We start from the raw sequence: 25,505 nt of genomic DNA on the forward strand, positions 1-25,505 counted from the left end.
TTTTTTAATTTCACTAATATTAAAATTAGGAACATAAAATTAGATTTTTATTCAATATTCAATATTTATTTTTAAAAAATAAAAACCATGCACTAAAAAAATTATATAATTTAGTTAGACCTTTTTTCCCTATTGTTACTTAAGCCAATTCATCATTCTTATGGAAGTGAAATCACATAAAATTTGAGAATTATTTTATCTAAAGAAGTTTTTATTTAAATAAAATTTATTTATATCATCTAAATAAAACGAATAAATGATGCAAGTATTTTTTTTAATGAAGTGAACAACACAACATATTATTCACTTGAATAGATAACATGTCATTCAATATTGTTTTTTTTAGTCACCTTGACTAATTGAAAAATTAGAGTTTGAGTTCGAGAGCCTAAAAATTCAATTTTTAACTTGTTTTTACTAGAAAAAACTTTAAAAATATCATATAACCTAAATAAAAACTCATTTCTAATATTAAAACACCATTAATTACTTTAAAAATTGAAGACCCAATAACATTACCTTTATTAAACATTTATCTTAAAAACGAATCTATTAACACCAAATTTTTTTTTTAATGTATCGAGCAAATCTTTTCTCTCTTCTTTTTCATATTCCGATCATTATCTCTCCTCTCTCAATGCTTATAAACTAAAACATAATAAAAATAAAATTTAGAATTGAAATATAAAATTCTAAAATAACAAGGACCACATAATACAAAAAAAAATACGAAACCAAAATGAATTTTGTCACACCTTTTGAATAACACAACTAGAAAAATAAATTTCTATGTTAATTTTGGTCCTTATTGTTTTAATTTTTATTTTAAACAACAACCTAAAATTCTATTTTGTAAAATCAATCATTCATCTAACATCAAAATATTTTATGATATTTTGCAGACACAAGAGAGAGCATGTAAATCAAAATAAATAAAAAACAAAACATGACAATTTAACTTATAAGAATCAAATTGAAAAGAAAAAAAAGTTTAATAACCAAAGATAATAAAGCTAAACATTTGATTTAATTACTCTTGAATTTGATCCTTAAAATTTTAAAGAATAAAATATAAGATAATAAATAGTGATGTTTGCTCAATTAAGAATCCACATTCTTTAATGTTTTATATAGTGAAATAAGATCGAGTTTTATAATCTAGTTTTATAACAACATATAACTTTAGTATATGAATATGTTTGTTTTTATGATAAAAATTATGCTACGTATACTTTAAAAATATGTTTGGTATGAAATAATATTAAATTAATAATTTTAATGTTCTAATATTAAAATTAAAAAATATAAAAAAATTTATTTTAATATATATATTTTTAAAACAATACTTTAAAAATTCAAGAAACACCTTAATTTTGAATTCTGAAAACACTTTCTTCAAGACGAAACGAAACACCACCGCGTTCACAGTTTTAACATTGAGCCCAAAAAAAACCAAAGAGATCATCAGCAAAGAAATAGAAGAAGTTTGTAAATTAGTTGGTGCAGAAATCACCGTTGAATTAAGGTATGATGAATGAACGTAATTTATTCTGTCTTCTCCTCATCCTCTTTCTTCTTTAACCAAATTTGGATAGAGATTTGAGAGAAATAATTATGAAATCTGGAGGGCAAAGATTTTGTTTTACCCTTTTGCTTTCTTTTATTTTTTTCTGTCTTTCATTTTGCCTTTCTTTTCTTAGTTTAATTTTCTCAATTGCAATTTAATTTTATAGCTAGAGCATTCTGACCATTACGTATTTGACACATTATCCAACTGGGCTCCACGATCCTAAGAACGAATTTGGTTTATTTTCTTACATATATATTTATGTTGTGTGTGTGGGTGGGTCTGGGTGGCAGACATGGCGCTGAAATTGGTTAGCAGGAAGCTCGGGAGCAAATTCTTGCCCATGCTGTCTTCCACTTCTCCACTGCATTCACATGCCACTAGCTTTGGTAGGTTCTTGAGTAATCAATGATTCCTCTTCTTCTTGAGCGTGTCTTTTCTAGTCTGCCTTCTTTGAACTACTAATTGTTTGTTTTCATTTTGATTTGTCTCGTTAAATTGAACATCCTGAACGAACCCTCTTAACCACACGTTAGACATTCTTAAAAAATCATTTCAGGATTCAAACATGTTCGAGAAGAAGAAAAAAGTCAACTGGTTGGTAATGTTTTCAGCAGTGTGGCCTCAAATTATGATCTCATGAATGATTTAATGAGTGGTGGATTACATAGGTTATGGAAGGACAGGTCAGAATACGTTGAGGATGCATTTTTTAATGATTGCTTGTTATGTTGTATACTTCACTTTGGGTTCATGCTGACATTAACTACTTTTCTGTGATGCTTTCTAGACTGGTTTCTATGCTGAATCCATTTCCTGGAATGAAGCATCTTGATGTGGCTGGGGGAACAGGTGAGTACTGATATAAAACTATGACATTTTATAAAGAAAATAAAAGCACTTTATTTGATTAGAAAAGCTTTAATGAATAGAAATCGGGAGGTGAAGCCACACCATGTGGCCATGTGTAAAAACAACCATCTGATGTACAAGGATAATGTCTCCAGAGCCCATACATCTCTTTCCTTTGCATAGCACCCAAAAGAATACTAATAGTGAGAAGACTTGCTTGCGCAAATCTCTTGTTCAACTATGGTGTAAAGGCAAGTGGCTAACTGGTTCAGCTGCAAATTTACAAGGATAATGTCTCCAGAGCCCTTAAAGTTTGTCATTTCATCTCAAGTTGATTCCAGATTCTATCCATACAAATCTAGAAACCAAAATGCCAAGTCTTCCTTTGGTCTCAGTTTGCTAGTATTAAATCCTTGGAAAACCCTCTTCATATAACCTTTACATCCACCTTTTAAATATGCACGCTCTACTTCTATCTAGCAAATTGTTCAACTAAAATTGATGATTGGTATCTTCTTATTCTTGTTGTTTTTTCATTGTTATCTCATAGATTTTATGAGTCATAAGATCTTGAGTTTGGAATTCTTAATTGCAGGAGATGTTGCTTTCAGGATTCTGGATGGTATAAGTAGTATCAAGCGTAGAGCAAATCAAGATCCCATTAATGATCATTTACAGGAAGAAACACAGATACATGTGTGTGACATAAACCCAAACATGTTAAATGTTGGCAGAAAACGTGCTATAGAGAGAGGTATGAATCAGGAACAATCAGGACTTGAGTGAAATCCATGGATGGTCTAATTACAGTTTATTAATGTCGATTTCTCAATGAGTGATGGTTTTCTTTCCTTTTTTTTTAATTGGCTTGCAGGTCTTGGAGAAGACAAATCACTCATATGGTTGGAGGGAGATGCTGAAGCCTTGAGTTTTGAAGATAATACCATGGATGGCTACACAATAGCATTTGGAATTAGGAATGTTACACACATAGAGAAAGTTCTTGCTGAAGCGTATAGGTATGCTCATAATTTTGTGGCTTGCTGTTGACATATTCACCCAGATTATATTAGACCCTCTTGACATAAATTATAAATAGCAAGCTAAGGATCCTCTCATTAAGATTGTAAAACTAAACCATGACAAATAATCATTTCACCACTGCTGATGCGATATCAGGTTACTCTGTTACAGGCTTTTAAGGATGGCTTATCTAATTAGAGGATCCGATTGAATGTCATGAATTAAAGGAAATGTAGCCTTTATCTTCTAAAATCAATGTTTATAACATATTTTCTCCAAAGAAAATGCATATAACAATGACATTTGTTGGTTACAATTGCAAAAATAGCACTGAACATGCATATTATCAAGATCAATATGTCAAGGAAGTTACTGGAGTTATCATGGTGCTACTGTGGATAAGACCTTCATCAGTGTCTCTGAGTAAAGGGGATCTGAATCCACTACCAGCTTAAATTCTGAGAGGGTAGAGGTTCCTAGGTAATTTTTGTTTTCCACTTAGAGAGTTGACCTTGTTTGCTCCAAGTTAGGTAATTGCATTAAATGTTTGCTGTTGAATTTGAAATAATGACAATTAGAAGTGGAATTAGGTGGTGAGAAAGTTAAATATTAGGTTTAAATTTTATGAGACCCAACGACTGCATGGAGAGTTTTTAAAAGATATGAGTTGAAGCATGAAGCTAACAAGAAAATCGTTTAGATGATGACTATGAATTTATTAACACAAAAATTTCTTATTTCAGTCTAAACTATGGCGTAGTTGTGCTTGTTGTTATGTGTTTTCCATTCATTTATTAAATGTCTTCTCTTTTGATATGTATGATCAGCAGGCTTTTCTTCTGTTATATGGTCCCCTTTCTTTCTTCAGAAATTTTCCAGCTTGTGTAATATAAATTAATGTTTCATGCAAGCTTCATCTGTTATTTTATTAGGGTATTAAAACACGGAGGAAGATTTCTTTGCCTTGAACTGAGCCACGTTGAAGTTCCTGTGTTTAAAGAATTGTGAGTACACCTTCTTACATACATTAAAGGATAAATGTTAGCATTTCTTGTAGTATCATTGTTAGGCATTATTTCAACAAAATATATCCTTTTTCCTGTGTTTAATTTTTTCTCAATTTTAATAAATTGACAAGTCAATAATTATGCCAGAAGTGGTCAGTCTTTCCTTTCTGGTAGTGTATAGGTGGTGAAATGTTTTTTTACAAATGAAATCGAAAAGGATAAATTACAATAACTCCCATGAGGTGTGGTGAAACTATAGCCACCACCCAAAAGTTTGAAGTTTTGACAAAATCCCCCCTCCATGTTCAAGTAAATGAGATAAAAATCCTCTTTTATGCCCAAAATATTGTTACTGTCAAAGTAGTATTTTGAAATCCATTTAGAATATTATGCTTAATATATATATATTTTTCAATTCTTCAAAGTTTTGAGTTGTAACAATAAGTTCACCATACCTCAGGGTGTTTACTAATTTACCCGGTTCTGTAACATGGTTTTCTTCATCTTTATTGAATATTAACTATCCAGCCTCTTCCATTCCATAGAACATAGTCAATCATAGAGACAAAGGCCTTGGTGTGATGAAGTGAGATTGACAGAGAAATATTACATCTTAGTTCTAACCCGAATTCAATAATACAAGTCACATGCTCCCATAACCCATCTTTCTCATTGGAGTTCTGGATTCATTTTTCTATTTTCATATTATTATAGGAGTTTATATTTATATTGATTATGAATCTAAAGTTTATAAAGAGTAGATTGATTTATTTTATTGTCTCTAATTGATTTTTCTGTGCACTACATACCTGCTGTAAGTCTATATACAATTGTTGTTTCCTAACCAATTAATCCCACCAGGGTGCAAACAGATTGTTACCTGGGAGCATAATGTTGATTGAGAAGATGATGAACTTTAATAAAATATGGTCAAAACATAATGGCTACGGAGATTAGTGTTCTGTAGATGTTGCAATACGAAGTACAAAAAGTGGCAAATACCGTGATTGAACCAGATTAACATTATGCTCATGTTGCATTACAAACAAAACAACAATAGCATGTAGATCCTGAAATAAATTAGCTTTTACTAATTACATGAACTTTGAATTGTTAAGAAGATCTTGCTGTTTCACTTGAATTTGAGTGCTTGAAATTTTGTTGATCAGTTTTTAATCCTTGCATGCTCTGGCATGTGGAAAGCACTCACATGGAAGACTTTATGATTGTTTGTAGCAAGAAAAAGATACATGCTCACTGCTCAAGCTTTATTCTATGGATTGCAGATGACTTCTACTGTCCCAGCTAATCTTAGTGAAGCTTAGCTTTCTTTGCACTTCAATCTGTTTTTTCTTCCCCATATTTTTCAGAACACTGCATCATCTATCCAGTTTCAAGAATGTTCCTTTTTCTTGCAGATATGATTATTATTCATTCTCAGTCATTCCAGCTGTGGGAGAGCTAGTTGCTGGTGATCGGGATTCTTATCAGTACTTAGTTGAGAGCATACGTCGTTTTCCTCCACAGGTCATAATTTTGTCCTACGTACTTCTGCAAATATTACCACAATTTTGCCAAAGTATCTTAGAAGCTAAGAAATTGAGTCCACACTATAGTGTGGTGCCTTTATAGAACCCTGGATGTTACATATACTGCTATAACTCAATCAAGGAATGGGGTTTTCTATATTCCCAATACATACTTCAGCGGAGCCTTTTTCTGAAAATAAAATATAAAATAAAAATTAAAACAACTGGTGTATTTTGTGCATGCAAGTGAACGCCTTATCCTTGAATGTGGAAACTAGATATTTTCATAGCAACCTTACATGGTTACATGAATTATTGCTTTTTGCATATTCCAAACGTGAATATGCACAAGATGGAATGTGATTTAAATATGGCATGCAAGAGTGTTTTAATGATCCTTGTAAATGGCTCAAGGTTATAAAATTCATTTCTTTTACTAAAAAAAGAAAAAGAAAAGAATCAACTCATTTTTATTATATTGAACTGCCAGTAATGTGTTATCGGCATGTATTTTTATCTGAAACAGTGCATCTAACGATATATATATTTTTCCTCTAATTAGAAAGAAAAGGACCCCTTGTGTTTCTAGTCCGCAAATATATTTAGCCATAAACTTTGCTTCTTAGAAACCTTAGGTGCTATTTATCATTAGTTATGAAAATAATAATCTTTCCATGCTATTGAGTCTTCATGCTAAAAGGTTGCATTGAGAAAAGTCCAGTATAGGTCTTGATTTAGTTATAGTCCTACCAAGTCTGATTGTTAGAATTTGAGCCATATTATTCAGCATTTTTGCATGACAGTTTATGACTCAAACCCATCCTGTGGTAGGAAGCCCGATATTTCAAGCTCTCTACCAAACATTAGCACTTCAACAAATTATTAAACCATCCAAACAGAGAAATTATGTGCTTTAATTTTTCATGCTCTATGCCACATTTTCCTTTCACCTAAATACATTCCCTTGTGATTTCAAGTATCTATCTAAGTAAACAGAAGCACTTGGCTAAAGTTTGACTATATAAAGTATCATTTGAAGAAAATGTAATCCCAATATTTGATTCATTAGTTGTGCACTTTGAAAGATATTTTCTGCTCAGTGATCTGCAACTGATAAATTTGAACCCTATGTGTGAATCCCTGTGAGTTAACTGATTGGAATTAAATTACCTTAGCTGAGAGAGGAGAGCGGGGAGGGAGGCATGAGGACAATGGACTATCTAGGAGCTTATATTGCATGTCCTCGCTGATAACCTGGGTTTAATTATGTGTGTATTCACCTTTGTCTGGTATACTTAATGACTTATTGCAAGTGATGAATGCAGGAGAAATTTGCTTCGATGATTGCAGATGCAGGATTTCAGAAGGTTGAGTATGAGAATCTCGTTGGGGGAGTTGTAGCCATTCATTCAGGTTTAAAAATATGAAGGTGTTCAAGGACAAACCTTTGTCTCAATTTTTTCTTAAATAATGCATCTGCAAGTTTTTTGAGGGTGCAGAAATTTTGTCAGCACACCTATTATCCTCTTTCTTGTCTATTTAGACGTTCAATTCAGAGGGCTGATGCATTTTTTGTATGGTGTTGGTATTGAATAAATGACTCTTCAGCCTACTCTTTGACTCTCTAGGCTCTTTTTTCCCTTCTCTCTCTGCTTTTTTTTCCCCCTAATAGATATATACTAATCTTGTTTCCCTTAATACAAACTCAAGATTTTGATGTAAGAAAATCAAAATGGAGGGACTTGGCAATATTAGGGGTGATTATTTTCGGTTCGGTTCGGTTTTTACATGAAAAAATTAACCAAACCGACATTATTATTTTTTAAAATTTAAAACCGAACCGAAATTGATTAGTTTCGGTTCGGTTTGGTTTTTGCTGTTCAAAAACCAGTAAAATCGAAAAGCAAATCTCGTTTCTATTGTTCAGGAACTTGTTTCAATTTACATGACCAAGACATAAATGAAAGGAAAACAGATTTGTCCATAAAATACAAGCAAATCTTGGTTTCTGTTGTTAAGGAAATTTTAGTTAAAATACAAGTAAAACTAGAGTTGCAAATTATAACAAGAACTTGTAAAATATTAAGAAAAATAGAAATGACAAATCAATTAAGATCGAAAGGAAAACAGATTTGTCTATAGTGAATGAGTTAAATCCAAATGAGAGCTCAAGATTGGAAGGAAAATAGATCAGCCTAGTGTGATGTAGTTTGATTAAAGTAAATGGTGAAGTTCATGAATTTGTAAATGGTGAAGTTCATGAATTTGTTGCTAGGGGAAATAAGAATATAAGGAGGAGAAAAGATGGAGAGATGAACTTGCAGAGAGAGAATGGGAGGGAAGATAAGATGGCGGTGGTGTTGGTTTAGGACCTTTAGGTTAGAGATTATTTATAGTCTCTTTTATTTTATCAGAGTTAATGAGTTATGGTTGAACTGGTTCAGTTCATTTGGTTCAATTAATTTTAGGCATTTGAAACCGAAATCGAACCGAACCGGGAATTATTTTGGGTTTTCTAATTGGTTAATTAAATTTTTTTTTCTTAGTTTAGTTTTTTTGATTTTTTTTTAGTATTTTTTATTTAATTGGTTTTTCAGATTTTTTACTCACCCCTAGCCAATATCAGCAAATTAAAAAAGATAATGAACAATTTCAGAGGATTGGTTTTCAACGAGTCAATAGTGTGCTTATTCGGAGGCACAGCGTGACTGCCTGCCAAAGGAACACGCCCATGAAATTGACAGCCATCAACCTTCATGGAAGAAAGCAAATTAGTCATGAGCAACGTGTTATTAGTCTTCCAATATACATCTTCATAAATGAGAGTAGTAAGCTGCAGATTGCTTTTCCTCACTCAAACTGATGCTCTGCATGCTTTTAACAAAAGAAGAAAAAACATAAAATAAAGGAAAGGAAATGAGAAGACCTGCCTGACCAGATGAGAAATGCTGCTGGTGGTGTGCCTGGTGGCCTAATGCAGAGGTTGGCGTGACTGAGAAGGGGATTCCTACTATTCACGGTGTTGTTGGCTGAGGTTGGTCATTGTGGAGAGGAAGTGTAGATTTTGCTATGCCTGAGGCTGGTCACGGAAACACTGTTAGGGTTGAGATTTGTAACTTTTGCTGTGGAGCTTGAGGTGAAGTTGCTGGAATCAATGGTTGTTGAGGGGTCTCTGGTGTAGCTAAAAAAAGGTTTGTTGGCTAAGATGAGGAAGAAAGGCTGGTTTTATGGCTTTCAGGAAGATGGTTTTGGGATTTTCAAGGTCTGGGATAAGAGGCTGGTCATGGGCTTTTTGTGGTGGAGCTGAGATCTTCCTGGTAGAGGAAACTAGTGCAAAAGGATTCTTCATTTTTTTTCCTGTTTTCCCCCCCTGGTTGTCATGAGGTTGGTATTTACAGGGGGCTGAGGGACATGTTAGACCACCTTACTCATGTTGATGATTTTTTTTTTCTAAAATATATATAACAATCGATTGAAGGAGAGATACAAGGATGATCCATTGATCTATCTAGATCTTATTTTGGATTTGTGGTTGGAAGCAGAATTGTTCGATAGACTCGATAGAAATTTGGTGTGCAAAATATCTAACACTATGACCGAGAACTTGTGGACGACCCATAATGTTTTGACCTTGGATGCTCGCAGTCGATTTCGAGCACTCAAACTCTGGATTTCACGATGATGTTAGATCAACGAGTATAGACTCAAACGATTCATCTTAATGAAAACTATGAACGACTTATTGCTGATTATGAAGAACTCCGTCAATTGATAATGAAGATGAGATCATAAATGGATGATACATATGCATCTCCTAATTGGCCTCATGGTCTTAATGACGACTAGCCTTCTCCTCCAATATTGCCTCTATTTCAGATTTATTGTATTTGAACGTATAAATGTTTAAATTTATAATAAATATTTGATTTTTATATTATTTTAATTATTTGTCTACTTCTGTTCAATATATTTTTCTTAAAAATATTTTTAAAATATTATCGATGGGGTTATCGACGAAACAAACTTGTCAATATATTTCAGAGAGTTGAAAAAGAATTATTACAAATGCCGCTGCTAACTCACTGACAAAATTACAGATGATATTATGTCGGTGATATATTATATTTATTGATGGATATACCAATGGACAAATAAAAACATCGATGGCATTACATACAGTTCTCTTGTCGGGGATATGTTAAATTTACCGATGAATATACTGACATAATGAAGCAGGTAAATTTTTTTGGTGTGCTTTGTCCATTTGTAATCTATCAATAAATTTATTACTGATGGAATCACCGATATACCATAAATTATCGACGAGAGTTTTTTTAATGGACTGTTTCCATCCATAAGCTTGTCGGTAAAATACATTTCGAAGGATTATGAGTGTAAATATTAACATAAATGTTTTTCGGTAAAACTGTTAAATCCGGTACTGCAAATGATCAACCAAAACATAAAACATGCTAAGTTGTCTTTTAAACTACCTTTATCATTATATTACCAACCTTAAAACATCAACCTATGCATCAAGCAAAAACATGAACATACATGGGCATACCAAATCATGGCATAACTGACTATCTAAGCACAAACATCTATGACATATTAAACTAGCAAAGCAATTACAGTGGGTGCACAGTAAACATTAAAACATGAATTTAAAAGACAAATAAAAGAGGGTCTGTACTCATTGAGCTACATCCCATCAAAGTTGAAGATATAACTTGTAAGGGAAAAGTTGATTCCTTCTCTAAATTGTATGCTTCTTTCCTCTTGATTTCCAATTTCTTTTCAATCTAGAATTTCTTTTTTGCTTCCTTACTTCTTTCTTTCTCATCTTAGCACACCATTTTTATAGTTTTTATCTTAACCAACTCTAAGGTATTTTCTATCAATACTTATCTGTTTCCTCTTTATTTTCTTCATGTGATTTCTTCCTCTCCAAATCAACCTCCCCTATGCTTAAAAGCGAATGCCCTTTTATAAGCAATCCAAAACTAGAAATTTCAAAACCTTGGTGGTTTTCCGAAGAAGTTTAATGGAAGAATCTTATCATTTCTCTTCCACATCCTTCCTTTCTAAAATAGGTGGTGCCTTGTAAATCAAAATCACACATGAGAAAATAACCTTGCAGTCTTTTATATCATAGTGAATTTTTCTTCAGTCACAAATGATTGGGTTAGGTTCTTTTTCAAACTCATTGTGAACATTAAGCTATAAAAATATCTGTGATAAACCTAAACCTTGTAAAATGGATGTAGATCTATTATTAGGAACAAACCACATTTGATTTAGAGGTCTAGAAATCCATGTTCATTGATTGGAAGATGAGTTCTCGATCAGATTGAATCTACTAATGTAGAGGTGGATAATCAGGGACAAGATGTTGATTTTATTGAGCCATATGAGATACAAACATGTGATGAAGATAATTGGTCCTTGTAGAGCAGATGTTTTTCAATGGAGTGGTGGTGATTAAAGCCCCTGACGTGGTCAGAGATGCCACATTTATTCGTCTAAAAATGGCATCTCGATCAACTTTCGTCTATTGAAGAAGATGGTAAACATGGATTGGCCAACATGTCACTCATTCTATTTGTTAAAATCGAGTGACATGTCGCATATCTTAACCCTAGAATTTAGAGTTTCTAATTAGGAATTTAATAAACTTTAATTTAGTCAATTTTTTTTTAATTTCAGCATAAACACCCTTTACTTTTTACAATTACACCCCTAAAAACCTTGATTAAAATCCTTTGATTTGAGCTTCTTTTGTAATTTGATCCTCAATTTTCACATTAAACAATTTAACCCCTGTCAACCATCAAACTTTCAGTTTCTCTCAACTTGATCATTGATTTGATTAATTTTAGTCCTCAAACTCAGATGCTATTTGCACTTTGATCTTTAGTTTTGAAATTCTTTAACTTGACCCTCAATTAGCCTTTAATCTTAAAATATCTTTCAATTGAACCTCTGATGGCACCTATTTGACCTTTCAAAGTTTCAATTGTGTCTTTTCTTCAAATGAGTCAATTGAATCCATAAAACTCATTAGAAGTTTAATTAAGTCCTTCAACTTAATTAATTCTTTCAATTTTTGCGTAATTGACTTGCAAACTTATTTTTTTATCTCCTCGTGTGTCAAAGATTTTTTGGATTTAATTTTTTTATTTTTTAATAAAAATATGTATTTTTATAAAAAACATTTAGGGGTTTTAAAATTAAGTTATGACAACACCTATAAAATAAAAACCCCAAAATGTTTATTTTTGGAACAAATGTTTTTCAATTTATTCCTATGTGGGCATTTTTATGGAAATTATAGTAGCTCATTCCACCATAAAAAAAAATTTCAAGACTTAAATAAAGTCAAAATAATCATTAATTTAATTTGGGAACCAAGGTTGTTCCTACAATCTTTAGGGTCGATAAAATATGACAGAATTAAAAAATCAATTGAGCACTAAAAAATTCCATGACAAATATAATTAAGTAGATTAATTAATTTCTTTGAGAACAAGAATTCTTAGACAAATATATCAACATTGATATGAAGACAAAGGTATTATAATTGTGGCTCTAATACCAACTGTTAAATTTGATAGATCTAAACATGTTTCTAAAATAATTTGTATTTAGATCTGATACAGAAAAATAAATTAATCAAAATATATCTCCTAAAAAACACTCATGGAATTTTTTTTAAGTTTTTGGTACTTCAAAGTTACGACACACTCAAATTTAATGGTTTAATTCTTTAAACAAAGTCTATATTTCAATATGTGAATTTAGAGATCAAATATATATAATAAGAGTCTCGTTAAACTTCTATTAATATAACTCTAATGCAATTAATTTAAGAAATATTAATATGAAAGTTAATTTATTACATCAATTATTAAAGTTCTTGAAAAAAAATTAAATCTCAAAAACATCACTTTAATATAAAGATGTAGAGTGCGTTTGTTTATGCGGCTGCGGCTGTGTTTTAAATAAAACGCAATAAACATACGTTTGGTTACGGAGAAAAATGCCATCTACTGTTTATGGGTCCCACCTTTTACTGCATTCCAACCTCAGTAATCGCAAAGTAGTGGAAGGCTGCTTCTGTTTCAACAGCAAACAATGACCAACATATATTTACGTACTGTTCATGTTAATAATTAGCATGAACAATGTAACATGCATACACTGTTCATGTGAACTGTGTATGCATGTTACACTGTTGACTGTAGTCGGCTATACTGTTTCGGTCGAACCTGTTCCGGCCAAGCCGGTTCCGGTTCAAAGCTTAAAATGTATTGAACCAGGTCTGACCCAGTAAAATAAAAATTATTTTTAATTTTTTAATTGTTTTTTATTTGAAAAATTAGTGTTTAACATTATTCAATGACATTATATAAATTAGACAGAGATCGCTGGATGATGTAGCATTTGCAGAATTTAATCACAATCCCAATTTTGTTCTTAATTATATTTTACCTGATGTTATTGCGCGCTTAAAAAACCACAAAACTGTAGTCCTTATCGGATGTTTTTCATACGTGATGGAATTGTAGATATTTTAATGGAACAATAAAAAAATATTTTATATACAGTATTATTTATTTCATGATGTAATAATAATAGTTAAATCTATATATATTTTTTAAAATTATCTTATAACCTCAATTTCAAAAGTATTATTAACCAAACACATTAAATTATTTTTTATTCAATCTCAATTTCAACCACAGTTTTAACTAAACACATATAAATACCAAATCAACCATAATAAAAAATATTTTTATAAAATATTTTTTTTAAACCACGACAAGATCTATCACAGTACTAAACAATCTTCTTAGATTAGAAACTGTTACGCGCGCAGGCATAAATGATTTATGACCAGCTCCCTCGAGATTCCACTTCAAGAAACTCATAATTAAAAGTTCAAATAATTGTACTATAGAAAATAATGGGAATTTTCAGTAACCCCTTCCACATCAACACTGTCAAATCACTCAACTTTGACTCAACATTATGGAACTCGTAAAATATCTGTATTATGAAGTAATTAAGTTTCAAACATGCTAAAATTTTTATTTTTAGTATTTAATTTATAAAGTTTTTTAGGCATTAAAATTATAAAAATAATTTTCAATAAACTTAAATAAACTTAAAAATATAATGTAAAAAGAATAAACAGATATATATATATATATATATATATATATATATATATATATATATATGTTTAAAGAATGTCATATATACTTGATTTTACATCCCTGTTTAATTTATAGGTTGTTTCTGTTGTGTCTCTCTTGCTGTCGCAAGATTGTAGGTTTATTTTCCTTAACAGGTAGAGATTCTGCAGATTATACAAATTGACCATAGATTGCTTTTCCATTTGCAGTCTTGGCCACCATCTTAGTGGCTGATGCTCATCTTTAATAAATCTCGATTTCGTAAAAAAAAAATAAAAATAAAGATCAGGGATTGGTGGGTTTTTGAGAGACAATGCTATTCACTTCTCATATATTTGTTCATCTTTATCTGGTACTATATATTCAAATGAGGTGAAAGTTCTTGCAATCAAAAGAAGACTCGGTTGATGTGGCTGATGGCGTAGACACAGATGAGGACAAAGCAGGTATGGCTCCATCAGTCACCAGGACTCTTGGGGGCGGCAGCAGCGGGTGGAAAAATTTAGATCTGGCACAGGGTGGAGACAAACTATCAACTTCTGACGATAGCTCTCTTATCATATTTAATGCTCTTCATCTTGATATGGTGCAAGATCAACATGCTGCCTCATCTTTAGAGAGATTTCCAGAAATTATGGCATACAATCTTTCTTTTTCAGATAGCAGCTATATAAAAAGCAGTCCCATTCCCGATGCTCTTACCCTATATACGGGACAGGGCACTCCTATTTTGAGAGAAGATGCTAGAAACCCTGCAGCTGCCTTGGGCTTTGACTCCCTTGTATTGGCTCAGATTGAAAGCTTAGTTTATGGCAGTGGATCTCAAAGCCCATCTGACATTCTCTCTATTTCATTTGGATCAAACAACGATTTAGCCCTTCAATCAACATATAATCCTCAAGCCGTAGTAATTCTGGAACCACAACACATGAATCACCTAGTTATTTTACACTTTGATGCAAACACAAAAGAGAGTGCAATTGCTATATCTGGAAAAACAAGAAGGAAGTTGCGATGTACAAAGATGATAACAACTGATGGAAGTTAGAATGAAATAGTTAATAAGAGTGAGATGGATACTGAGGACTCAACAATACAGAGGTGTAACAGGAGGAACTTGCTAGCACATGACGAAAACAATAAACCTTCTGAGGGTGATGAGGTTTGTTTAATGCTGGAAATAGGAGAGGTTTTGCAGATTGAAAAACCTCACAATTTAGATGACTTCACATCCTATATAAATCAGCAAAGGCGTAAAGAGAAGGCTGATTGGGAAGCATCCCAGTGAGCAGATGTTCCACTTTGTTCTGTGAGGATTTTAAATCTCTTTTCTTATGCAGATTCTTTCATGGAATTCTTGTGGTTTGGGGTTAGCTAGAAAGAAGAGGACAATTTCAAAGTTAATCAGGGATTTTGATATAGAGGTTTGTTTTTTGTTTGAAACTAAGTTACAAAGTTACTCAAACAGATTGGTTTTTCAATTATGGAACGTCAACAATGTTTTTTGGTTTGGTAATAAGGCTGAAGGTACTAAAGGGGGCATTCTGGCTATGTGGGATAACTCTAAGTTTGCGGTATCATCAGTGGAGTATGATCATGGTTGGATCGGGTTATTTGGGCAGAATGTCTTTACTGGCTTCTCAGGGGCGGTGGTAGGTTTTTATGCCCCTTGCAATCAAGCTGACAGACTTCTTTTTTGGAAGGACCTTCGTATTCTGAAGGCTGCTTTTGAGTGTCCTTGGTTTTTAGCAGGTGACTTCAATGAAACTATGTTGCGAAGTGACAGAAGCAGCGACTTCATTAATAAGGTGGGTTCAACGGCTTTTAGACTTTTTATTGATAATTGTAACCTAATCGAGTACACCATGTCAGAGGGTTTATACACCTGGTTTCGTGGGGGATCCATGAGTAAACTAGACCGTATTTTTTTCTAGTCCTTGTCATTTGCAATTCCCCTTTTTGTCTCTTCGATGGCTTCCAAGAGGGTTCTCTGATCATTGCCCTTTAATTCTAGGGGTTTTACCTGTAGAAAAAGGTTGGATTCCTTTCAAATTCATGGATTGTTGGCTCCATCATCCAAATTTTAAAGATATCATAAATGGTATATGGGATGAAGCTTGCAATGAATTTTCAGGTCAATTCAAGCTCATTAAGAAGCTCAGCTTTATGGCAACTCGACTCAGACAGTGGAATAGGGTTGGTTTTGGGCATCAGGAGACTGCTTTGGCATTGATCCAAAGCAATATTTCAGCTATAGAAAAGAAATCAGAGTATGGGAAATTATCTACTGCAGAGCAGAACTCGTTTGATTCATTGATCAAGAAGTAGTGGCAATGTAACTTGCATATAGAAAGCATGTGGCGTCAAAAGTCTCGCCAAATTTGATGTCGCATGGGTGATCGCAACACGTGTTTCTTCCATCTGGTTGCTAACTTCAGGAGGGCTAAAAACCATCTCCTGAAAGTGGTTCATAATGGTTCTGTTGTTGAAGGTTTACCGGTCATAAAAGATGCGGCAATTAGCTTCTTCTCAAACTTATTCATAAGTCCTGATAGATTCCGAATTGGTTTAGGGCCTGTTGGTTTTAAAACACTCTCGGCTTCTTCTTCAGCTAGCTTGGAGCGAGATATCACTTTGGAAGAATTAAAGCAGAGTGTTTGGGATTGTGATGGGAGCAAGAGTCCGGGTCCAGATGGTTTCAATTTTAAATTCTACAGGCTTGCTTGGAATTTCATTGCAGATGATCTGTTAGACCTAACCAAGAATTTCTTCAAAACAGGTAGGCTTCCAAAAGGAGTCAATCATGCTTATGTTCATCTAATTCCGAAGATAGCTTCCCCGGTTGGCTTCAAAGATTTCAGGCCTATTAGTTTGATTCATGGCATTTACAAGATAATGGCTAAGGTTCTTTCTAGCCGTCTGAAAGCGGTTATGCATGACCTTATCAGTGAGAATCAAAGAACTTTCTTGGCAGGGAGGCAAATAATTGATGGGTTTTTGGTTGCCAATGAAGTAGTTCATTCCTTGAAAAGATATAGAGTGCCAAGCCTTATCTTTAAGGTGGATTTTCACAAAGCTTTCGATAGTGTGCAGTGGGATTATTTAGAGTAGGTTATGAGGCATATGGGTTTTGGTGAAAAATGGATTAATTGGATCAACACTTGCATCTCCACTGCAAAATTATCAGTGCTGATTAATGGATCTCCTTTTAAGGAATCCTTGATGGGCCGTGGGATTCGGCAAGGTGACCCCCTTTCTCCATTCCTTTTTCTAATTGCAATAGAGGGATTATCTGTTTTGTTTCAAAGAGCATCTTCAAATGATCTTTTCAAAGGTATCCCTTTTGGAGACAGCTTTTGCCTCAGTCACCTACAATATGCAGATGACACTTTGATCTTCATGCCTGCTAATCTTCATATGGTCAAAACAGTTAAAAGGATCTTGTTGTGGTTCGCTATTTGTTCAAGTTTGCACATTAACTTCCATAAAAGCTCTTTAATTGACATAAATGTTGGGGAAGATACTTGTGCTAGTATGACATATTCAGTCTTTTACAGATTTGATTCCTTGCCTTGCTCTTATCTGGGCATGCCTTTAGGATCCAATCCTAAAAGATTGTCTACATGGAAGCCTATTATTGAGACTTTCAGAAGAAAGTTGAGCATGTGGAGAGGTCGTATGCTTAGTATGGCAGGGCGTATTTGCCTAATCAAAAGTGTCTTGAGTTCATTGCCAGTGTATTATACTAACATCTATGCCGAAAGGTGTCTGTAATATACTAACATCTATTCAACAAAGATTCTTGTGGTCTGGAGTGGCGAAGTAAAAGAAAATCTGCAAGGTGCAGTGGCGTATTGTTGTGAAAGCTAGAAAAGAAGGAGGCCTCAGGTTGGGTTCTTTAATGTCTAAAAATATATCCATGCTTTTCAAATGGATATGGAGGCTAAGCTTACCAGACCATGCCTTATGGAAACAAGTAACAACTTATTTTTACTCCCCAACTTTCGAGAATGGAATCCTAAAATTGCATGGTCATATTTCTCCATTTTGAAAAGACGTTTTGTCAATCTTGGATCCAAACAGTGTCATCGGCTTAGTATTGCATGAAAATATTAAATTCATGATTGGAGATGGATCCTCCATTCTCTTCTGGTCCGACGTGTGGATAGGATCAAATGCTTTACGTAGCATTTTCCCTAGGCTTTACCAAAATTCTACTTTTCGGAATGGTTTGGTTAATGAGATGGGTCAATAGGTGAATGATCAATGGCGATGGAATTTGGTTTGGCGCAGGAAGCTCTTATCTTATGAAGAGCAACAATATCATCATTTGCTCTCAATGCTGGAGCCAACGATAATTCGGCAAGGAAAAGATGACAAACTTATATGGCCATGCAGTTCTGATGGAAGCTTCTCAGTTAAATCCTGTTGCACCCTAATTGATAATACCTCCTCTGTGAATGATAGAGTTTTCGAAGCCAATGTTTGGATTAAAAGGACCTCTCCGAAAGTTCAGGTGTTTCTCTGGTTGGCAGTACAGGACAAAGTTAGTACAAGAGCTTTTCTCCATCAACGGACTATTTTGTCTACCACACAAGCTTCATGTGTCTTTTGCAACTCAAATTTGGAAACCTCAGAGCATCTTTTTATACATTGTAACTTTTCTAGGAGTGTTTGGAAGAAAGTTTTGGATTGATGGGGTATCCAATGTTGTTTACCGAGAACACTTGACTCACTGCTTCTGCAGTGGCCCGAAATGGTACATGACAAATTCCAAAGATCAGCTTGGCGACTAATTTCAAGTAGTACTATTTGGGGTATTTGGTTGCTGAGGAACAAAATTGTTTTCGAGGAGGGAACTATAAACTTGTTTGATTGTTTCTCCACCATCCTTCATCGGGTTGCTATTTGGTTGCATACTCAGGATTCAAACTTCACTTATACAGGAAATGACCTCTTAAGATCTTCTGATGGCATCAAATTGTGGGGTAATAAGAAATCTTAGTTAGTCTTCTTGTTGTTTGCTGTAGTAGATCAATTTTTTTTTGTTTTTTGTTTTTTTTTTCATATTCCTTGTATTTTTCTTTGGCTATTCGTTTTATGGCCTTCTCAATATATTCTCTATGAAAAAAAAAAGAACTTAATTTGGAGAAAAGCATCTGTAGCGCAAATTTTCAGTAAGTATATTATATTTGGAGTCATATTCAGCAAATACGTTCATTGGCTTGAAAGGGATCCAGGTAACCGGCCATGGAGGTTATGCAGTGAGTTTAATGCAATCTACTGTATAAGTATGGCTTATAAATCCGATACCTTAAATCATGTACATAGAGAAGGAAATAGGGTGGCTGACCTTCTAAGCATAGCATAGTCTAGATAGGGATATGAAATTTTTGGCTTGGCTCTCATCTTGATTTAGCAGACAGTGTAATCTCAAGCCACTTCCTTGCTGGCTATTTTCCCCATTTTATTAATTAATTAGATTATCATTAATTTTTTTTGATACGTTATTTATAGTATCATAGTGGAGTATTTTTTAGTGGTAAATTACTATTTAAACATTCATATATATAGAATTTTATATATAAAAATATTAATCTTTACCATAAGAAACCTAATTTTATTTTTTATTACTCAGTATTTTGATAAGAGGTCCCAAGATATGATTTATTTTATTCTCTAACACATCCTTTCAAGTGAAAGTCCTTTTGGTTTTAAACTTGTAGAAACCCACATTACATTGTGCTTAATTTTTTTTTTATCAAATAAATATGGATGATGAGATTTGAATACCATGTTAAATAACCAATTCAACTCAATAACTTAAGTTGTTAGGTGAGGTCCCAAAATATGATTTATATTATTCTCTAACATATCACAACTCTCTTTTGGTTTTTTATAACATAGTTTTGAAACCCGGCCTGACCCGACGGGTCGACCCGGGGCTGAAACCTGGCCGGGTTCAAAAAAATAGAGGAAGTTAAAACCCGATGTGACCCGGTCAAAAACCTGGTTGTAACCCGTTGACTTTTGTTTTTTTTTTTTACCAAAACGACGTTGTTTTTTATTTTTTTAAAAAATAAAAATTGACCTGAACAACCTGGTGACCTGGTCAAAACCCAGAACCCGGGCCTTGGGCCTAGTCAACCACCGAGCCGGGTTTAAAAACTTTGGTTTATATAATAGTAAAAACATCATAAACAAAGCTAAAAGAGTTCTAAATTAAATACAAAAGAAATAAGTTTTAATTTATACACTTGGATATGTGTGTTAGGTTTGAAATCCTCTCGTCTCATTCCCAGTATAATCAAGTATAGTTTTTTTTTAAAATCATGTGGAAAAGGAGTTAAGAAGAGCTTAAAATATATCGAAGTCATGCAGCACACAATCAGTTTAGAAATTTGTTGAGATGGACTTCACATCAAGTTGGAGACCTTGATTTTGTGTTATCAGTATAGAAATTTGTTGAGACATTAATTAAAGCTAGCAGCAGAAGCCATGATCTTTAAACCTATCATGTCCGTACATACGAGATTTCACAGATATAAATATAAAAATGAAGTTGTTTTGGTTTATGTAAGTACGTATGCATCCTTCTTTCAATTTTAATGGCAAGAGTATCTCCGAATAGACTTGTATACTTTAAGAATAAATCTTTCTATGAATGGAGTTTAAGTATGATATCCAAATTATTAAGGATTAAGTAATTATTATTGCTTCCTGAGACTAATGCCTAAAAGCATATTTTATTGGAATTATATTGTGAAAGGCTATGAAAAGACAGTAGATATGTCTTTCCATTGTTCTTACAGTCACAATATTTTATTCTCTAAGAACTTATCGTCTTCTCCATCAGAGCTGGGCATGCTTGATATCGTAAGCATCAGAATCATCAAGCTTCAGCTTAACTAGTTCGCTGATATCATATGGATAAGCGTCCTTTGGTGACTGACGTTTATATGCTCTTTTTCCGAAGGCCCAAGCTTTAGCTTCAGTAAAATGGGCTCCATCCCAGTACACATAGTCACTCCTGTTGCTACATGGGAAGGAGAGAGATTTACATGGGACTGAACCAGATTCTACCTCGCAACAGCTCTTACGGGTTTGTGTAAAACCTGCAAGCAAGAAAAAATAACATGGGCATCAGAGGCGTAACAAAAAAGTCGCCTTCAACCGTGAGAGAAAGAGAGCAAGGGAGGGAGGGGATTCGTACCTGTATTCGTCTGATCATCAGAATCAATTTCGTAAGAGTTTATGTAGGTAAACACAGCATCAGTATGCCTATCATTAAGTTTTCTGAGCAGTTCTTGAAGCTTGTCGTTGAAAATTTGAACATAATCATTGAGCTTGTAAGCACATGTAGATGCATCTAGTTCATTGGGATTTTTTTGTATGTTGGACGGCATACAACCTACCCGAATAAGTCCGAACACAGCTATCTTTCTTGCTCCTGAGCAATACAATGTCTGGCAGCAAGGGAAAAAAAAACGGAATGAAGTGGGTGTCTTTGTTAGTTTCCAATCACGTCAAACATTAATTGCTGTTTTACAAGAGACATTAAGTAGGGCTGACCTCCAGCTGAGTTTCATAAGTTTCAATTAGAAGTTGGGCATATTCTTCAGGGGTATATAGCTGGCTGCTATTGTAGCCGTCCAAGAAATAATTGTTGAGGTAGTCGTTATGACCCATATCAGACACGTAGATGCATTGGCTTAAGTACTTCCTAGCAACTTCCTCGCTTCCCAAGATCTTGGCAATTCGTGAAACCGTGATATTGTGATTATATAACTGAATATTCATGGTATATAGTTCTCCCTTCACATACACAAAAGAATCATATGAAAAGTTAGCGTTGCCAAAGCATACAAGATTCATAGTACTGAATAGTATAAGGTTTTAGTTATGAGAGGCATATGATCAGCGATCACCGTAAGATAGCCAGTTATATCAAGGATGCCAGCTCCATTCGATCCATAATTTACACCATCTAGATAATTGGTGCAGCTGCCGACACCAAAGTCCGAAATGTAACTGTCGAAACCTAATTGTTCAGCTGAAACAAAAAATAATAATAATAAAGATCTTCATAATAGAGTATAAAAACAATAACAATGATCACAGCTATCTAATTGTAATTTAATAAAACGGTCACAACTATCTTTTATTTTCCATTAAAGAAAACTAAAACACGATATTTAATTTGTAATATGAGGGAGGAGAGAGCAAACTGCAGACCAATGGTGTCAGCTATGTTGAGGCCGTTGCTGCACCTTCCTGAAGCCCCAGTATCAAAGTCGATCCCATAAGGTAGGTAATTAACTTTAGCTGGAGTGCTAAGGTAGTTATTGTTTCCGTTATCAAAGAGGGAATCTCCAAAGACGAAGTAGCAAGGAACTTGAGGTACGGCCTTTCCATAAGTCCAGTGTTGCCAGTTTGACACCAGCAACACCGCAGACAGCACCCACAATGCCTTGAGCCTGCTTTCCATTGACAAACAAAATGAAAGAAGGAAACAAAAACAGCAAATATAGAAAGAAGGAAGAAGTGCGTAGCTAGGGAAGATCGAGTGCTTTGAAGTAGAACGAACCAGGCCTATTTATAGAGTGGAGATCTAGCTATCAGCTTGTAAATGTGTTGTTCTATTGTAAGCCACGTGATTTTTTCAATCTAATTAGTTTGGAATGCCTTATAGATCTTAATTTTTTTAATTCAACGTAACAGTAAGTATCCTTAAATCTTGTCACTTATAGTATTTCCTCCTAACAGTTAGAATTGTGTGGTTTCTTTGGAGTTTGCTTTCTCCTTCTAACATCAATTATCTCATACATTTCATACATTCTCTTGATATCAAATGAGTAATTGTTTCTTTCCTAGTAGGCATATTAGCGTTTTTTAGCTTTCTTAATGCAATAATTTTGAACGATTTTTCTTTTTGAGTTCTATGATCATTATAAGTTGTTGTTGTTTCACTTTTTCAAACTTCTCTTCAAAATCAAAATCAGCAATTGAAGAGGCAATTACACTTTCTTTAAATAGCCAACTAGATATATCCTTTTAAGTGGTTTTTTTTCTTGTTTATTTTTCAAAAATATTTTTGTATCGAGTAACATCATCTAAAATGATGTAAATATCTAAATACTTGATTTAAAAATATTTTCTAAGGTTTCAATGTATCACTTTCAAAATTAACCTAATACATTCTTGTTTCGTTATGACTATAGTGCACTTTGTTTACAAGTCTTAAAATGAAGAACATAGCTTTTATGCACTCCTCAAGATCTTGGACTATCTTAGCCAAGCTACTTAACGTTATTTCTGGTTTTGTTTTATAAAAAGACTCATGAAAATAGCTTTGCATCTCTTCCCGCTTATTGTGGAGTTAGATAAGTGGGTAAAGTAATATAAATAGTATGCATAACGACAATCTTTAAGAAACAGAGCATGTAGTTTGTTCCATGCACCATATATATTATTAGCATTATCATATCCTTAATCTTGTATATTGAGAACATACAAGTTATATCAAGCAAGTATATCGAGAATTTCTTTTTTTTTGTTGTCGTTTAAATACCATGTTTGTTAATCTGATATTTTGGATAATGGTTTCACAATTGTTTTTTTTGGAGAGAATTAGCATTCAATTTGCAACTTATATTTGACATGAGTTATAAATAAAGCAGTTCAACTAAAGTTGAAATTTGTTAGTTGCTAAAATCTAATATCTATTAGAAGTTTAGTTTTTATTATTGTTGTGTGCAGATCCTGAGTGTACTTTTGATTAACCAAGCAAGCAAGGAATGAGATTTATTATATAATTAAAGTGCAGATTGAATTCAACAGCATCAGATGACAGTCAATTCCAGCTTCTTTTAAATTAATAATAAAGTCATAATATAATGATTAAATTCCTATATTAACAATAAAAAAGGTCAGATAGGCTTCTGGTTTAGGCCTTTATACATTGTTTAGAACTTTTTTTTTATGGGATATTTTTTTATGCTTACCCTTTTATACAAAAAAAAATATAAAAAACATGATAAAAAAATGAAAAAACAAAAAAGTGGTTTTGTATGTGCATGTGACCGCATCCTAAATAAGAATGTTTGTGTATTTTTAACAAAAATAAATATAAAAAAATGATTTTTTTATATGTTTCAAAAATATCAAAAATTTATTTGTGTTCTCTTATATTTGTGATTTGCCATAATTATTATTGGATTTACTAACAAAATTATTACGGGTAAAGATTTTTGTTTGACATGATAACTTATTTCATAAATCAGCCAATAATTATATTATCAATGAAATAAAAATTATCAAAGATATGTTTTTTTTTATGACATTTTTTATTTGATATTTTAACAATAATTGTACGAACGGATAGCTGGATTCAGGCTTTGAAAGCCAACAAATCAAGCTTTAAATCTATAAGTATTTATTTAATTGTATATTATCCTTATATTAGAGCTACGACGTCTTGCTACACTGGATCACCCATCCAAAATCATAATTGAAAAATAATACACACACACACACACTGACACACACACATGTAGGCGTTCAAATACAAAGGAAAAATGGCTATGGAATATGTAATATTTTTATTATTATTTTTTATGAGAATTTTTATTCATTGGCTGTGTACGCATAATTATAAGTGGCGTTTATCTATCAATCACATATAGCGCGATAAGGCGGCGGGGGCCACATATGAGGATCTCCATATTTTAGAATAGTCTCGTATTAAAATATCTTGGAACGAACCTTATCACCTGGAAACGAAAATTGAGGTTGACAAACATGGCAATTACTGCTATTTTAACATCTTCAGGCCTGTCTTGTATCCAATGTCTTTTACCTGAGCATCAACTCCACCTAAATAAACAAAAGGTTTTTTATTTTGTATTGAAAAAATACTATCTTATTTTTCTAAGTTGAAATATTTAAACAATTTCTTTATCCGACTTTAAAAAAACACAACTTTTTTCTTGTGAACATAAAGTATATATACTAAAGGGTTTCAAATACCACATTGAAAAAATAAAACATTCTTTTAGTATTTATATAGTGAACTGTGAAATGAATTAGTAACCAATTAAAAAATATGAAAAAGAAAGGGTCTCTAGGTAGGCGAAAAAACACATTTGAAAAAAAAAAAGTCTCTACCGGGTTTTTGCTGGGTCACCCAAGTTCCGGGTTGACCCGACAAGTCAATCGGTTTTCTCCCGGCCAATTGCAAACCCGAATTTTGAATGAAACATTGTTGTCCGCGCTATCCCGCTCAAATTTATGTTGTGTATAAATAATTCATTTAAAATAAAAATAG

At 33.2% G+C, this 25,505-nt stretch overlaps 2 protein-coding genes across 2 annotated transcripts; one reads left to right on the top strand and one right to left on the bottom strand.

Annotated features, from left to right (window-relative positions):
• The first annotated feature begins 1,364 nt into the window (after positions 1 to 1,364).
• LOC133673885 (2-methoxy-6-polyprenyl-1,4-benzoquinol methylase, mitochondrial) lies at positions 1,365 to 7,590 on the top strand. The gene is made up of 9 exons (XM_062094815.1): positions 1,365 to 1,525; positions 1,861 to 1,956; positions 2,127 to 2,253; positions 2,358 to 2,419; positions 3,015 to 3,173; positions 3,294 to 3,438; positions 4,375 to 4,446; positions 5,868 to 5,976; positions 7,304 to 7,590. The coding sequence occupies exons 2-9, from the start codon at positions 1,863 to 1,865 to the stop codon at positions 7,403 to 7,405; spliced, it is 870 nt and encodes a 289-aa protein (XP_061950799.1). The 5' UTR covers positions 1,365 to 1,525; positions 1,861 to 1,862; the 3' UTR covers positions 7,406 to 7,590.
• Positions 7,591 to 20,906: 13,316 nt separating this feature from the next.
• On the bottom strand, positions 20,907 to 22,754 carry LOC133673976 (GDSL esterase/lipase At1g29670-like). The gene is made up of 5 exons (XM_062094930.1): positions 22,415 to 22,754; positions 22,108 to 22,232; positions 21,752 to 21,994; positions 21,393 to 21,645; positions 20,907 to 21,294 (listed from the first exon to the last, which is right to left on the bottom strand). Exons 1-5 carry the CDS (start codon positions 22,665 to 22,667, stop codon positions 21,032 to 21,034), a joined length of 1,137 nt encoding a protein of 378 aa, XP_061950914.1. The 5' UTR covers positions 22,668 to 22,754; the 3' UTR covers positions 20,907 to 21,031.
• Between the last annotated feature and the right edge of the window lie 2,751 nt (positions 22,755 to 25,505).

Source organism: Populus nigra, chromosome 15 (genome assembly GCF_951802175.1).
Source record: "Populus nigra chromosome 15, ddPopNigr1.1, whole genome shotgun sequence".
Taxonomy (NCBI): Eukaryota; Viridiplantae; Streptophyta; class Magnoliopsida; order Malpighiales; family Salicaceae; genus Populus; species Populus nigra.

Coding starts and splice junctions, on each gene's coding strand:
- LOC133673976 (XM_062094930.1), bottom strand. CDS start 22,667: ATGGAAAGCAGGCTCAAGGCATTGTGGGTGCTGTCTGCGGTGTTGCTG. Junction 21,646..21,751: donor CTTATGAAACTCAGCTGGAG/GTCAGCCCTACT, acceptor CCTTGCTGCCAG/ACATTGTATTGCTCAGGAGC. Junction 21,295..21,392: donor TGATGATCAGACGAATACAG/GTACGAATCCCC, acceptor TCTTGCTTGCAG/GTTTTACACAAACCCGTAAG.
- LOC133673885 (XM_062094815.1), top strand. CDS start 1,863: ATGGCGCTGAAATTGGTTAGCAGGAAGCTCGGGAGCAAATTCTTGCCC. Junction 2,420..3,014: donor TGATGTGGCTGGGGGAACAG/GTGAGTACTGAT, acceptor TCTTAATTGCAG/GAGATGTTGCTTTCAGGATT. Junction 5,977..7,303: donor TACGTCGTTTTCCTCCACAG/GTCATAATTTTG, acceptor TGATGAATGCAG/GAGAAATTTGCTTCGATGAT.